The sequence below is a fragment of the Opisthocomus hoazin genome, chromosome 2 (genome assembly GCF_030867145.1).
Source record: "Opisthocomus hoazin isolate bOpiHoa1 chromosome 2, bOpiHoa1.hap1, whole genome shotgun sequence".
Taxonomy (NCBI): Eukaryota; Metazoa; Chordata; class Aves; order Opisthocomiformes; family Opisthocomidae; genus Opisthocomus; species Opisthocomus hoazin.
The window spans coordinates 87,723,222-87,739,296 of NC_134415.1; the positions used below are offsets into that span (position 1 = coordinate 87,723,222).

Sequence of the window (16,075 nt, forward strand, 5' to 3'; positions counted from 1 at the left end):
TGGAAGGCTGGAACAGAAGTTGTGCATGTTTTAAGAATGTTAGTAGAGTAATATTTTTTTCCCCACTGAACAATTATGTCTTTGAATGAGTCAGTTTGATCAAACCTCTGGCACAGTGATAATTATTGTTTCGTGTTCACATCTTTATAAAATATTTATATGCTTTTCAGTTAATATTTGATCAAATGCTTTTATTTTTTTGGCACGGCCCTTTGTTTCCAGATTTTTGTTGACTATGTCTTAAACAAAATGCTTTATTATGGGGCTGGAATACATTCACTTGTCTCTTGGACATTCTATGCTGAATAAACATAATCGTACTAGCCCATAGGCCTTCAAAGCCACAGTTCTAATCACCTCATATCCTCCAGCAAAAGCAGCATTTTCTTTTAGACAAGTCAAACTAGGGTGGCAATATTAGCAATACAGCAGCAATGAGAATATATTAAGGGGTTTTGGTTTTAGTTTTTGGTTTTTATTTCCCATGAGTAGCATCCTTGAAGTTGACATCTTTTTGTGACTGAATAGATGACAGCATGAAATTCAATTACGGCAAACAGTCTCAGTCATTACATCTTTCTGCTTCCAGAGGAAAGTATTTGTAAATTGTGCTTTATCCTCCCGTTCCCTAAAACCTGTGTCTGTAATTGACACTTGCCAGCAGAGATGACTGGAGACAGAAGGAGAACATAATGTGTCTGAGTAGCCCACCAGGGAAAAGACTATCCTGGTCTTTGGGAGTTTTGTGGTGTTTTGTTTTCTTTAATGAAGAATAATACCTGTGTGTGAAGGATTTACTGCAAGACTGGTGGCAGATGTTTCTGGTAAAAAAAAAAAAAAAGAATTATGAAAGATGAATCACAAAAGAAGGCAAGACAAAAGAAGAATCTAATTAACATAGAAATATTTCTTCTGCAAAGGAAAACAAATGCTTCAGGAGAACAAAAGCTCCTCTCTGTTATTTGTAGGGCTGGTTTATTACTCTAACACATTTGTAAGAATCAGGTTTGTGCCTGACATGTCAAAAACTTATTCACAAAGCAAGAGTTGTGGATATCCTGGGAGTCGATGTTGTCGTTTGTTATGCAACTCAGCATCCGTTCAGCACTGATGGATGCCCAAGTCACCAGTTTTGGAAGAAAGGGGATACAGACATGACAATAATATTTGCACCAAATGTCAGGCAGGAGAAACAGGGGAGTTCATAGGATGGGTCTAGATGTAGGCTCTGACCAGAAAAAAAAACAAAACATGATTGACAGACTGTCAGCCCTGATCTTTCTAAACTGCTTCATTTCTTTCTGGTAAGTTCTTTTTCTTTCTCTTTATTGGGTTCCCCCCCCAGAATTTTGCCAGACTAGACAGCATGCAAAACTGATCCAGGTCTTGAGTTTTGAGCTTAATGAAGGAATTACCAAAGCATTAGCTATTTGAAATGCATCATGTACATAAAAGATATGGACAATTAGTTAATCACTACATGTTTCACAAGAAAGCTATTTGAGCATAAGCTTTCTTAGAACAATGCTAATAATACTAGGGGAGATCAGAGTGTATTTATTGTTTTTCCTCATTTTTTTATTGATATTTATTAATTGATTTGCAAAAGTATTCAAATAGCTACTACTTCTGTTCATCTCTGAGAATTTCTCAACCACAAAAAAAATGGTAAATAATGTAACAAAGTAATGCAGTCAAGTATTGCTTGAGTACATTGCCCAGTATCATGTACTCAGGACATCCCCAAGTGGCCGAGAGAGCTGTGTGTGCCTCTGCTCATGGCTTACAGATCATTGTAAGCACACTCTGTTATATTTATGAGCCAGAAAGTAAAGTGTGTCAGAGAGGAAGTTAAAATGGCTTCTCTGTAGGATATTGTTAGTGTAAAGTATCTGATTTATTTGGGTCTCTTTTTGAATGCTGTAGCTTGTAAACACGGTAGGGAATTTCTCTGTCATTGATCCGAAGCAATGGGTACTAATGGCATAATACAGTGGTACTCAATAACCTTTTATCATGGGCTGCTTTGTCATGTGGAGACAACAGAGGGGAGAAAAACAGACTGTAACAAAAAAGAAAACCTTATAAATTTCCAGCTATTCATTTAATAATGATCATTTTAAGAGCTGTCATATTCTTTTCTGTTACCTTTTTGCATGAACTATCATACAAATTAGCATGAAAATTATGATACATATTAGTGTAAGCTCAAAGAGAAATATAGGCATTTTTTCCCAGCATTGAAAGGACAAGCTGTGGTAGATCTCTGTCATGGCTTGAGTAGCACTGCCATGTTATGTTGCTCTGAAATTCTTAATAATTTTAATATTATAATATAGCAAACCATTAATATGGATATGTTATGTTTATGTCTATAAAACGTTTTTTTTTTTTTCCCCCACAAAAATTCCTTGTGCGTTTGTATCTTTATAGGAAACAGAATAAATAAATAAGGAAAATATCTACATAGTAAAGTCTTAAAATTTACTTAGTAACTGCAAATCTTTGTCAAGGTTTTGTTTCAAGTGACATCTGTGTACATCAGACAGCTCCTCAGAAGTGAGAAAGGGCAGGTATCCTGAGGCATGCTGCTTCAGACCAGCATAAAATCCAGTGTGGTGCCACATGCTGAATCCAGGCCCCTGACAGTGGTAGCTGACATTTCTCAAGGTGTATAATCTATTTTTCTGCCACTCTTATTTAGTGATTTCGGCAATTCTGATGCCTAAGTTTCCCTTCAGAGCAAGCCAGATCATGATGGGAGGCCAGGTTATGACTTTTCTTGGGAGAAAATTAGTACATAAGCCAGTGCAAAAGGGTGCCATTTGGGTAATGTCGGTGCAGGGTTGTTAATAGAGTATGGGGGGTTTTGTATTCTCCTCCTAAAAAACATTTAAGAGATAACAACAGTATAATTTTCTGCTATTATTTTCGTATATATAATACATGGGTTCATTTTGCTTTTGTTGTTGGTAAGATGCCAGTCTCACTTAAAATGCAGAGTCAAATCAATTCTGTTATCTAACGATCTCTGCCGAGAAAGGAGAAAGCAAAGACATTTTAAAAAGACATAAGAGAGTAGGTTATAACCACTGGGATGCAGATATCTCTGTTCTTCCATGGTTTGCATCTGTTAGCAATGTCCTCTTCAGGCTGAATACTCAAAACACCCCCCAACTGCTGTAGAACACTGTTGCAGAAGAATGGTGCTAATGCTTCATGTAATGTAAAACTTACGCTGGGCCCTAACATATAGTTTTACAGGGATGTAAAAATTGATCTCTTTGCTGTTGTATGAAAAGCCAGTGGTTTTGAGTGATTGCTGCATATGTTTATGATATGAAAAAGAAAGAGGCCAAAAGCCAAGAGTTTTTGTCCTTCAGGAAGTGCTGTAAACATCCAGTGAAGTGAAAATGAGTGTCACTGTTGATTTCAGCGAGTACAAGACAAAGCTCAGATTTACTTAAGCAGATTATTACTATTATAAGATAAAGAAACATTAAAAAATGGTTAAGTAAGTCTGATAGCCCATTCATTCATCTTTGTATAACAAATAATGAAACTGAGTTGGAAACAAAGATTTGGTAGCATTTATTAATACAGGGTGTCGTCCTGTGCTGGGAGCATTTACTTATGTTCGTTTGTGAAACTATTTGCATGAAATGGGACTGCAGGACTGAAACCCTTGTTTCTGAGGATTTTCAATAATTTGTTTTAATCACATGAACTACTAAACACGCAGAATGCTGCTTCTAGAGAGACTTTTTTAAAGGTATCAAATTAAAGGTCTCCATGATTGGTGCTGTTGATGGAATTGAGACACATTCAAGATGCAGGTCTTTAAGAAACCTAAGAGAAGTAGCTAGGTATGTTCCTTTTGCTGTGTTATCTTTTTCAATAAAAAGATAAAATATGATTTTGTCCTAGAAATTGGTGCATTATGCCTCGTTCCTCTTATATGTAAGTTGAATTTCATGTTTTCATTTTTCAGTTTTTATTGTTTTGTTTTACTATTTTGTACTTTGTTTACTTTATTTGTTTGTTTGTTTGTTTTTCTGAGACAGTGTGCGAAAGATTTAATTTTGCATCTGTCTTTTTTGTTTGGAAAGTACACTGTGGATCATGGGAAATGTTAGGCATGAAAACCATAGAATAGCTAAGGACAGAGATTAAAGGAATGAACAGCATCATGTTATAATATTTTCAGAGGACTCTGGACTGAAAGTAATGCCTTCCAAAATAATCACCACAGTTTTCTGTACCTAAATATTCACACATATTAATAATATACCATATTCTTGGCTTAGCAGTATGGATGTAACACATCAGTCTACCAGATGTAAGATTCTCTATGGAACAGAATATCTCCTTGGAATAGCCTGCTCTTTTTAACACCTCAGTTTTAACTTTTTCTATAACCTGATCTGAAAATGATGACCAGCTTGAAATCTATACAGCTTGAAGGCTTTATCAGTAAAGCCCAGCAAAGTTATATTTCTCTGTGGCTGTGATGTTGAAACCTGGTGAAAAATCAATTTTTCCTTTTGCTGATTGATATTTTGAAGCATTTAAAAAAGGTGAATGAGTGTGCCTGTAATTCTCGAAGTACTTTCTTATGCAGCATGTGTAGATACATCTGCCTGCTAACCCTGAGAGGCTGTGTGTGTTTGATGCATTGGATGTTGTGTCAGCAGGAAGGAGAGAAAGAAGAGATGAGGTATATCAGGAAGAAAGTTGATAGCAAATGGTGTTTTGAACAGCCTGTATCCCCCAGTGCAATATATTATGGAAATAATGATTCTGACAAGTTACGCTTCTTTGTAACCTGAAGTGATGCAGCAGGGATTATGCATGCTCAAGTCATTCAGGACTGGGTACTTAGTTGTCTAGAAATGCTGTAAGAAATGTCTTCATCATGAACAACTTTGTAATAGATGTAGTGGCAAGAACTAGATTACTAAAAGAAAAAAATATTGGAAACAGGTTTATTATTATTATTATTATTATTATTATTATTGTTGTTGTTGTTGTTGTTGTTGTTGTTGTTTAGCTAGCAATAGGAACAAAAATCACATTTTTAATTCCATTTTTAAAGAGTTATCCTTTTTTGTTTGATTTAAGACTATTTTATCTTGTATTTAGAAATGAATTATATGCTTTAACTCATTTTCAAGCTTGCTCAAACATAGCTTTTTCAAAACCATACATAGGTTGCTCATTAATTAACATGGATAGGCAATGAGAAGTGGCTAAAGGTTTAAAAGGATGTGTCAGAAGCCAGAACAGATAAAACATGAATGCAAAACAGTATGTAACAAAAGCACAGAGAGAATACGGAGGAAATTATTATACTAGAATAAAGAACAAGATGCTTCTGACCTGTACACTCTCATTAACCACAGATCAAGAAATGCAACCCAAAAGGCAGGATAAAGATAGCATACACATCCAACCTCTCCTGTCAATAGATTGTCTTACGTGGTTGCTCTAGTTTACAGAGTTTCAGTAGCAACAGACTGATGTACCTTGCCAGAGAATATTCTGGCTTCAGCCAGTCTGATGATTCCCTTCTTCCCCCAACAAATTTGGGGACACAAAATAAGCTTAGGTAACATATTGCATTTTTGAAGTATTGAGTGGTATGGAATTTATATACAGCATAATATACCAACATATACAGTCTGCAGGGTTGGACTTCCTCATCTTCCTCATGTGGTTCTGCTACCAATGAAAAGTAGCACAATTTTTTTAGTTAAGGGGAGGAAAAAATCCAAAACACACACATAAAAAAACCAACCCAAACCAAAACTAGTTTTTAATCTGACCATGCTTTAATGAAAAGAATATTAATTGACAGGAAATACATTTAGGAGTGCATTTACTTAAGGGTTTTGAATGCTTTCTTGCAATGTTGATAAATCACTGAGCTTTTGTTTTGATTGGAAGTTGGATATGCCTGTTCGTGACGTACTTTATGTAGATGTTAAGTAGGAATCTTACATAGTATGTTTCTTTTCCCTGATTAAAATTTTCCCCCTCCTTTGTTCCTCCTTCTCTGCATTGCTGTTCTTTCCCCACAAATGCAGAGTTAACTAATACCAGAGGAAGCGAGTTCATTTTGCTTCACTGCTTAAAAAAAATGAGTGCTATGACCACCGGAATGAAAAAAATTGATAAGCTAAAACAAAAGGCAACAAATGTTGCGGACAAACTCTGGTGACCTAGGCAATACAAAATTGTTTCATGATAAGTATGAACATTAACAATTTTGGACATCTAAAAATGTAAAATTAGTAACTGGAAAACATTTATCTGGATGAGATAGAACTTTATACATGAAATATAATGACCTATCTGAAATTCAGCCGGGATGCTGTGATACTCGTTTAGACAAAGAAGACAACTAGTTAATGACGGCAAAGAAAACTAGCCAGAGTGAATCAGTTTACTGCATTCCAGACTCTTAGATACTAAAAAGAATATATTCCACTAATTAGAGAGTGAAAATACTCTAAGGTTTTAGAAAGAGAGTGCAAGAAGAATGAAAGATAGCGATCCTAGCTTTGGAATGGTGTGTCAACCCATGGTGTTTGCATGGTACAATTATATGTTTTTATCAGTTAGGCAGCCTACATTAAGGAGTCTTCAATTTTTATTATATTGATTATATACAATATAATAGTAACAAAAATTATCATGCATGGCTTCAATCCTTAATTTTCATGGACCCCTGGAGCCTCTAATGAAATGTAAATAAATGTAATTTAAAAACCTACATGAATATGCATGTTACAATTAAAAAGGCTAGAAACTTCACAAATAAAGTAATTAGCAATCAAATTTTAAGACTTTTTTTTAGGATTATTGCTTGATAGTGCTGTAGATACTTTTAATTTATCATTATATTTTTGTCCTTAATTCTACACGAGTGTGCGTTCTAGATGTTTTCTTTCTATGTTCTTTAGATTAAATAGAGGAAAGTGTGTGTGCTGAAGAATCTTAGAATGGAAATTCTTCTAAATAGACTCAAGGTGAATGGTAAAAGAGAAAGTAAAATTCACCTGCTTGTTGCATGGGATAAGAAACCTGTCTTATATGAAGACTGTACATCATTTTACAAAGTGAAAGCTTTATATAGTTATTAAATAAGTTTATTCTTTTTTTTACCTAGAAAACGATTTTAAAAATTCAGAATTTTTTTGTTCCAACAAATATTCAAATATAGAAACAGTACTAGATTCTATACTTGAAAAAGATATAAATAAATTTATCTCTAATTTTCCTTTCCTTTCCTGTGTCTCAGTCGGCTCTCTAAATATGACCAACTTCTTCTGCATGTAAATGTCATTTTGCTTTTAACTTCAGGGACCTGAGGATCAGGTCCTCTCTTTATCTATCTTGTGCATGAGCAGCTTTACACCCTTGACTTATTTCCACTGATTTGGAAGAGAACAAGATCAAGTTCTGCACAATTCCAATGCCATAGTTGTTTTTTTAAAGAGCTATGGTTTTACAGAACTTCTGTGCTACTTTCATATAGGCAGTACGTATGTTTGAGGAAAAGTGTGATGCTGGGCTTCCTTTCGAACTGCATGTAAGCAGAAAATCTGCTGTCTTTCTTTTTTGATAAACATGAGATAAGCTGATAAAGCAAGTTACTTTTTCAGTCTCTCACATTTTGTTACATTCTCTCTTAAACATTTTTAAAAGAGAGCCAATGGCTCTATAATGCTTTTTCATTGTTGGTTTTTTTTAATTTCAAAAGGTGCTTGTTTGTGGGTGATGTTTATTACGAAACTCTGTGTATGTGTGCATGCGTGCAAATGTGCATGGATATATGTCTCTGCAGAATGAGGTGGAGGAAGATAGTGTCCCCTTTATTTCTTAAGATCTACTTTTAAAATTGTCTCACACTTTCAAAAAATTCCAAGACCAAATGTGGAAACTTCAGCTCTAAAGGGACAATGTCCTGGAAAGGTCTGAACTAATGAAAAAGAGGGGGTTTAGTCTCTTATTAGAGTTGTTTTCATCACCAAATTATGCCACAATGAGATAGTGAGACAGATTATTTCTTAAGCAGAATTGAAATCAGTTCTATGAAATCAGCCTAAAATGTGATTTTGTTTCTAAAGCATTTTTTTCCTTTATGCATATTTTAGAAACATACGCAATATTTAGACTCTTAATTTACTACGCATCAATCTAAAAATCTACCTTGCTATATTAATCAGAATTAATTTGCCAAATTGTTATTCCTATCCCATCAATCGCAGTTTTGCACTGACTTGAACAATGCCACTTTTTGCTGTTTGCACTTTAATTCGATTTCCATTCTAAGTTTATGAACAGTAATAGGGTCCTGCTTGAATATTCATTAGCTTTGAATCGTGAGCTATGAAAAGGTGCTTTCTTTTACCTTAATGAAAGTGGCTCAGCATGGGGCAGATGAGTAATGACATTTGATTTTAGGCATCCAACAAATTTGCTTTTTATTTATTGACACATCTTGTCCAAACAGCTCCTTCGCAAGTTAGTGGAGTAATGAAGGAGAGAGTGCTGCAGAGGAGCGTGGAGCTTTCCTGGCAGGAACCAGAACATCCCAATGGAGTCATTACTGAATATGAAATCAAGTATTATGAGAAAGTAAGTGCTAAGATTATCTGTAATGTAGAACAATGTGCAGTTTGCTTCATGTTGGCTTGCTGTGTTGTGGAACAATGTGAAAGCCATCCACTAGCAACTATCCTGTCTTCAAAGTCACAGTGATTTTGCTCATTTTTAATAACTAGCGAATCCCTACAAATATTACTGTCATAAGTTCCCTACATTGTATTATGGTACCCTAAAAATGAAATATCCTCTTAAAATCTGCCTTTTTTCCTACTTTTTTTTTTTATTATTGTTAATTTGGACTTGGATAATTTACCGTAGTATTTGTCATTTTCCTGTCTCTTCTACATTGTGTATAAAGCTTGTTTCATTCCCTTCTGTGTCACTGTAATTCCAGTCTTGAGATGATATATCAAATACAACTCCTGACTGCATTCGATATTTCCTTATGTGCTGGACCACTTCAACTTGATGTCTGAATACTTCCGAAACACTTCCTACAATTTCAGCTGATAAATATTCCTTATTTGTCCTTTTAAAAAGTCCCAGCATTGTGATACTTATTTTTTAACTTGTTCTCTCAACACAATAATGAATTGAGGGCTGCTTTTCAACAGCAGATGGAGTGATCTCTGTTTCTGTTAGAGTGAAATTGCAATCTTATTGATGTCAGTCGGAGTTTTGTCATTCGTTTCAGTGTGTCTACAGCTTCATTCATGATAACTTTGAAGTACTCCAGAATAAAAAATATCTGACAAACATATAAGTAGGGCCACATGCAATTGGGAACCAGATGAAAGCAGAGTGAAGGCAGGTTGTGCGGCTACATGTTTGTCATGGGACTCGGATTAAGTGTGAGTCCTCCAGATTCCCGGGAAATTTACTGCAGCATGTAACATATTCATAAATTTTATGAAACGCTTTGGGAGAAAAAAGAAAGAATTAAAATGCAAAGAAATGAACAAAGGAGCTTCTTTGTGATCACCTGTGAAGACATTTCATCTCTGCACAGAAGGTAATAGTATCAAAAAGAGGACGTCAGTTTACTAGGTAACCTGTAAGTAGATAAATTCAGACCAGATTGGTTCTAATATCAAGTGTCATATCTAATTTTCAGTATTGAATTACACAAATATACTTATCAAAAGATTTTTATATGATTTGGGAAGGGAATAAAATGTTTATTTGTTCATGCTAACTCCCAGTTTAAGTTGTTCACTTTAATGACTTGTAACAAAATTTACCAGGTATGTACAGACAGCTAAACAATTTTTTTAAAGAAATTTCACTAATTTTAGCAGGTATCTTTTCTTCCTCAATTACGTGTTTGTGCACACACACAAATAAAGTGCATACATTTAAAAATAAAGTTTTCATATTTACCAAATGCAAAACTGTTCTCCACAGAAAAAATAATCAAAACCCCAAACTACAATCCAAGAAACTTGATTCTTTTTACATGCAGAGTAGTTTCTAATCTGCTAAAATGAAATAAATAATTTAAATAGGTAGTGGAAGATGACAGAAAAATGCACAAGATACTAGACTTTTCATAAAATTATAACTTTTAAAATGTAGCTTTTATTATTTTCCGTATACATTCATATTGCTTTAAATAAGCAGCAGAATTTCAGTGCCAGTTTCCTATGTTTGCAAAGACAAGAAGTGATGTTAAACTTCTTTTATAATGGCAGGAAACTTACCTGTGTTATACTTTTCATAGTGAAATCAATAAAAGAGAATAAGCAGCTCATCCTACAAACAGTCACAGAAAAACTGAACTATGCATCTTTAATTCAGTGAGACAATTTTAACACAAATACTTAAATGCTTTCCTTCCTTCCAAAATATTGCAGTTCAGCTTGGAAAGTACTTGTTAAGCTTCTTGCTCAGTTTAAATTTTATTCCATTATTTTAAAGGAAAAAAAGAGAACTGAAATTTCAGCTTCTTTTACAGCCAAATTAAATCAAACATTTTTGCGGTTCTGTAATATTCTGATAAGTGTTTTTTTCACCTCTCACTTCTGGCTAGGGCTGGAATGGAAACTGCCTGAAATCTCCCAAGTAAGCCTGTCCTGTGAGATTTCTAGTGCAGTTGATTTTTATTTCATTGTTATTTATTAATTTTGAATGCAAGAACTGTTGGCAATTCAAGTTAGCCTTGTTTATGCATCAAAACCCATACTCTGAAATTCCACTGCGGCTTACAGTCCCGAACCTGACTGTTTATGGTTTTCTTACACTTGTTTCTCATCCCTCAAGCATTCCTGTTCTTTCTCACATACCAACACACATTCCACCATGGTCCTCACTTACAGATGATTTAAACCCTCTTGGAAAAGACATGAAAAATTGTTGTTAGCCAAGCCAGCAGGCTTGCTCAGATGACAGACTGGGCAAGACCCGGGAGAAGCCATTACTGAATCTCAGAAAATAAATCATATAAATTGTATTTAACCCTGTATTCCAGCAACAGCCTTTGCTGCTTTCCTCTCTGCAAAGGGGAAGGTTCTCCATGATTTTCAGCTGGTGAAGTGCTATTGAAATGAGTTACAGATTTATTCCTTCCCTCTATATCTGTCTCATTAGCACTGCCTCGCACAGCTCATGCTTCTCTGGTTGTGTGGTGCATTCAGATGGTTCGTTAATTCATCTCTTCTGCCCGGGTTGCATCTGCCACCGAAAATCAACAGGGCTGCACGTATCTGTGCTGAAAGATAATCTGGATCAGTAAATGTGATGAATAAGTAGAGCTTTTTGAATACTGTAATGATCTGTGATACAGCTTTTGTAGTATTTGAAAGTGAGTTATTACTCATAGGGTTTGTAATCTTACAGCTTCAGATTTGAGGGGTGTCATACTGAGCTTCTTTCCCTGGGTTCTTCTTGATGCCATAGAGTCAAAAACTAAGAAAAGACTAAAAGCCAGAGGAAAAAATAACCAAGTGAAAATGGAGTTAAGGACCTCAGAATTTGGTGCAAAATCCAGCCATTGACAGCATTGTATTTTTTGAAGGTGTTGGAAGATAGCAAGGGAAGGTGTTCTGACCATAAAAAAACACATTTCCCTGTCCTTGAACTGTTTAGGCCATGCAGATCCCCCTGGAAAGCTGTGGTCAAGTTATTTTCTCATCAAAATTTCACAAAATGTAATCAGAACCAAAGAAGAAATCATTTTATGTCTGGATGTTTTAGGAGTAGCAACATAAGCATCCCATTTGAATTTTATGTTACACTTAGAGCTCCTCATCGCATTGACAGCGTTTTGTAATACTCCACAGAGTACTCTTTATTTTTTATGTTGGGGAAAAAAGCATTCAACAAATTGAAATAAACTACCCAGGCTGGCTGTCAGTTGCTGATGCGCAACCATGATAAAATTTGACCTGTAAATGTCATTTAGTCTTTTGTCTTATTGTTTCCAGGATCAAAGGGAGAGGACCTATTCAACAGTGAAAACCAAGTCCACTTCAGCTTCTATTAATAACCTAAAGCCAGGAACAGTGTATGTTTTCCAGATTCGTGCTTTTACTGCTGCAGGTTATGGAAATTATAGCCCCAGACTGGATGTTGCCACACTAGAAGAAGCCACAGGTAAACAATTAGATTTATAGGCAATTAGCACTTTCCATAGAAGTAGTAATTAAAGCAAGAAAGGAAAGAGTTATAGGCCATATAATTGAAACTAGAAAGAATGAAATTCAATTGAAGGTGGATTTTTTGAATTGTATTTTGAAGGGTGAGCTTCAATTTGTTTTTTTACCATAGAACTACAAATTGCACTCTTACAATTAGCCAGATTTGTAACCTATCAGCTTCTTCTCTTCTGATGTCCTTCTAACACAAAGAAGTTTTTTCTTTCATTCAAATACACACCTCTTTCCCCCCACAGAAGAAGTGAGTAGTGGAGAATAACCCTGCTAGATTCTACTGTAACTGGGGAAAGGAGGGAAGAGGAGCCCATAAAGGCTTTTCCAGGTCATTTTTTCACTGTTTAATTTCCTGAAAAAAACTCTTTATAGTTTTGTTTATTTATGTAGCTTTTTTAAACTGTACGTCCATGCTTAGTGTCTTTTGAGTTCATTGGCTAGTTTCAACTTGGTTTAGTAATGAAACAGATGTCTCAAAGACACTAGGTTTCTTTAAGGCTCATGTAATAACTTGTAAGCTGCATAAAGAAAAACAACCTCTCAAAAACTCTCACAATGGAAAGTATGAAGCTGAAGTACAAGCTCTCTCAGTACAGTATACCAGAGAATTTGTCTGTGACTCCTCAGGAGAGGTATAACATTTGGGAGAGCTTGTGCTTTCCTTGATGCTGAAACCAATCTTGTGCCCTCATGTGTCTAAAAATCACACTGATATCTTTTCTCCTTACCAATGTAGATATGCACATACATGCTTAGAGAAAATCTTTCACCTTTTGGGTCTTCAGAAAGAAACTTTTCCATCACTGAGGACTGGCAGCCATGAGCCCATTGATGGGAACTGCCTGTGTCCCTGGTAGCTTCACCACTCTGTTGCAGACCCAAATTTGGTTACTCTGTTTAGAGTTATTTGCTTCAGGTTGACCTGCCTGACAGCAGATCAGCCAGATTTGGAGCTGAGTATTCATAGCCTACAGGTTCAAAGGATATGGATGCAAACTCTACTCTCTGCTCTCTATACAGCATATCTAAGGTGTGGATACACACTATTGCAGCTTATTTATTTCAGCCAGGTGTTGGCTGAGAATTTTGTGCATATTCTTAAACCACAGTATTTAGGTCTTGATTCCACTGTGGTTCTACACAAAATATGAAAACTGTCAATAATGAATAGCACATATCTAATATAGATAATTGAAATAGTAATTATTATAATAGCAGCAACAAACCATTATTACTAATATTACTAGTTCTGCATCTGATAGCATACTTTCCATCTATAGAGTTCTGCTTTAGAAAGAGTCAGTAGCAGAATCCCCATTTTGCAGAATGGGAACCAGAGGTACAGCCAGATGTAATGTCTTATTTTGAGTAGATTTCTGGAAAACAAATTAAAAGCCTGTCATAATCTGTCATCAGTTTCTGTTAATTAGCTAATTGGTTGTCCATTGTAGTTTCAAATTAGTAGACAAAAATGTTTCCCCAACATTTCCTTAATTAACTGAGTGCTTTTTATATAGTGAATGCAAGCATACTGGAAGCCATGAAGGTTAGCAAAGATAATTTCAAAGGTAAACAGTCTTGACTGGAGTTTGGTCAACATATCGAAGACTAGGAAATCCTAGAATAAATGCATCACTGAGCATGCTCATATACCCTTTTTCTGACCCAGGTGAAGAAAAACTGTGTATAAACCAGTGACATGCTTGGCCAATATGCACAGCAGATTTTTCTCTTGTGACAGGCCAGCTTTGTGTTTTGACATGCCATCTAAGACGTCCTGTGCTTTCATTAAAGAAAATCTTAAGAGTGGCATATTTTCCATTATCTTCAGAGGACATTATAGAATATAATTCCCATCAAAGATAAGCATCCACAGTTTTCCATATACAGCTTTCAGAAATAAATAAAATGTTGGTAAAAAGATACTAAATTCCATTAAATTCTTTTGGAATTATTTTACACAAAAATATCTGTTTCTCATTTTTTATTTATAGTTTTATCAGAACTTGCAGGCTAATCAAATCAGCATTTTTTAACATTTTAAAGGGACACTTTTATTAGATCATTTTAAGGAAATATACCTCAGATGAAGTACTGTAGACGTGAGCAGTAAACCACTGTTATGCTACAGTTTAGAGACATTGGCTTCTCATTACTCCAGTGGATTACTGAATGCAGCTCTTAAATATGTCTAAGTTTTTTCAGAATATGTGTATTATGACAGTATATATACACACACATGTGTATTTCTGTAAGACTACATCAATGGAGAAGCGAAGAGCTATGGATGTAGTCTATCTGGAATTCTGTAAGGCCTTTGACACAGTTCCACACAACATCCTTCTCTCTAAATTGGAGAGACATGAATTTGATGGGTGGACTGTTTGGTGGATGAGGAATTGGCTGGACAGTTGCATCCAGAGGGTAGTGGTCAACAGCGCAATGTCCAGATGGAGATCAAAGACAAGTGGTTACCCTCAGGGGTTCATATTGGGACCAGAACTCTTTAATATCTTCATCAATAACCTAGATAGTGGGATCGAGTGCACCCTCAGCAAGTTTGCAGATGACACCAAGCTGAGCGGTGAGGTTGAAGTGTCTAAGGGACGGGATGCTGTCCAGAGGGATGTGGACAAGCTCGAGAAGTGGGCCCATGTGAACTTCATAAAGTTCAATAAGGCCAAGTGCAGGGTCCTGCATGTGGGTTGGGGCAACCTCCAGTATTAATACAGGCTGGGGGATGAAGGGATTGAGAGCAGCCCTGCCAAGAAGGACTTGGGGGTAGTGGTGGATGAAAATTTGGGCATGAGCCGACAATGTGCATTCACAGGCCAGAAGGCCAACTGTATCTTGGGCTCCATCAAGAGTAGTGTGGCCAGCAGGTCGAGGGAGGTGATTCTGCCCCTCTGCTCTGCTCTGATGAGACCCCACCCGGAGTACAGTGTCTAGCTCTGGAACCCTGGAGCCCTCAGCACAGGAAAGGCATGGACCCATTGAAGATGGTCCAGAGGAAGGCCACAGAAACGATCCGAGGGCAGGAGCACCTCTCCTGTGAGGAAAGGCTGACAGAGTTGAAGTTTTTCAGCCTGGAGAAGAGAAGGCTCTGAGGACACCTTATTGCAGACTTTCTGTACTTAAAGGTCACTTAGAAGAAAGATGGGGACAAACATTTTAGCAGGGCCAGTTGCGATAGGACAAGGGGTACTGGTTTTAAACTAAAAGAGGGTAGATTTAGACTAGATATAAGGAAGAAATGTTTTACAGTGAGTGTGGTGAAGCACTGGAACAGGTTGCCCAGAGAGGTGGTAGATGCCCCATCCCTGGAAAAGTTCAAGGTCAGGTTGGACACGGCTCTGAGCAACCTGGTCTAGTGGTAGATGTCCCTACTTGTTGCAGGGGGCTTGAACTAGTGACTTTTTAAAGTCCTTTCCAACTCAAATTATTTTATGATTCTGTACATAGTGACCATCACAGTCAGCTAGCCGTGTTGCCTACCTGACTTTCTCCAGGCATCTCAACTGGTTGGTTGGTGCTGTTGATTAAGCAGATTTTTGTATTATGCCCTGGTTTCTGAATTGTGATAGAAATTTCATGGCCACTTTTCAATATTTGAGGAACTATGTCCATTAGTTTTTCTGATATGTAAAAGATACGTATATTATACCTGTATTTGCACATATCATACATGTTGGGCATTGCGTATATATTTATGTATAAATTTCAAAATTATTAAGTAAAAATGCTTTATAAAGGCAGGATATTTCTATTCTGTACTGTGTTTGCCAGAGGTCAAGTACTTTAATCATTGTATTTTT

The 16,075-nt window shown here is 36.2% G+C and overlaps 1 protein-coding gene across 6 annotated transcripts in view; it reads left to right on the top strand.

Annotated features, from left to right (window-relative positions):
• Positions 1–16,075, top strand: part of EPHA7 (EPH receptor A7) — a 175,342-nt gene that overhangs the window by 115,564 nt on the left and 43,703 nt on the right. For all 6 annotated transcript variants that reach the window (XM_075414351.1, XM_009933318.2, XM_075414352.1 and 3 more), the window contains exons 6-7: positions 8,519–8,643; positions 12,036–12,204. In XM_075414351.1, coding sequence (XP_075270466.1) covers positions 8,519–8,643; positions 12,036–12,204 — 294 coding nt within the window. The remainder of the gene's footprint in view (positions 1–8,518; positions 8,644–12,035; positions 12,205–16,075) is intronic.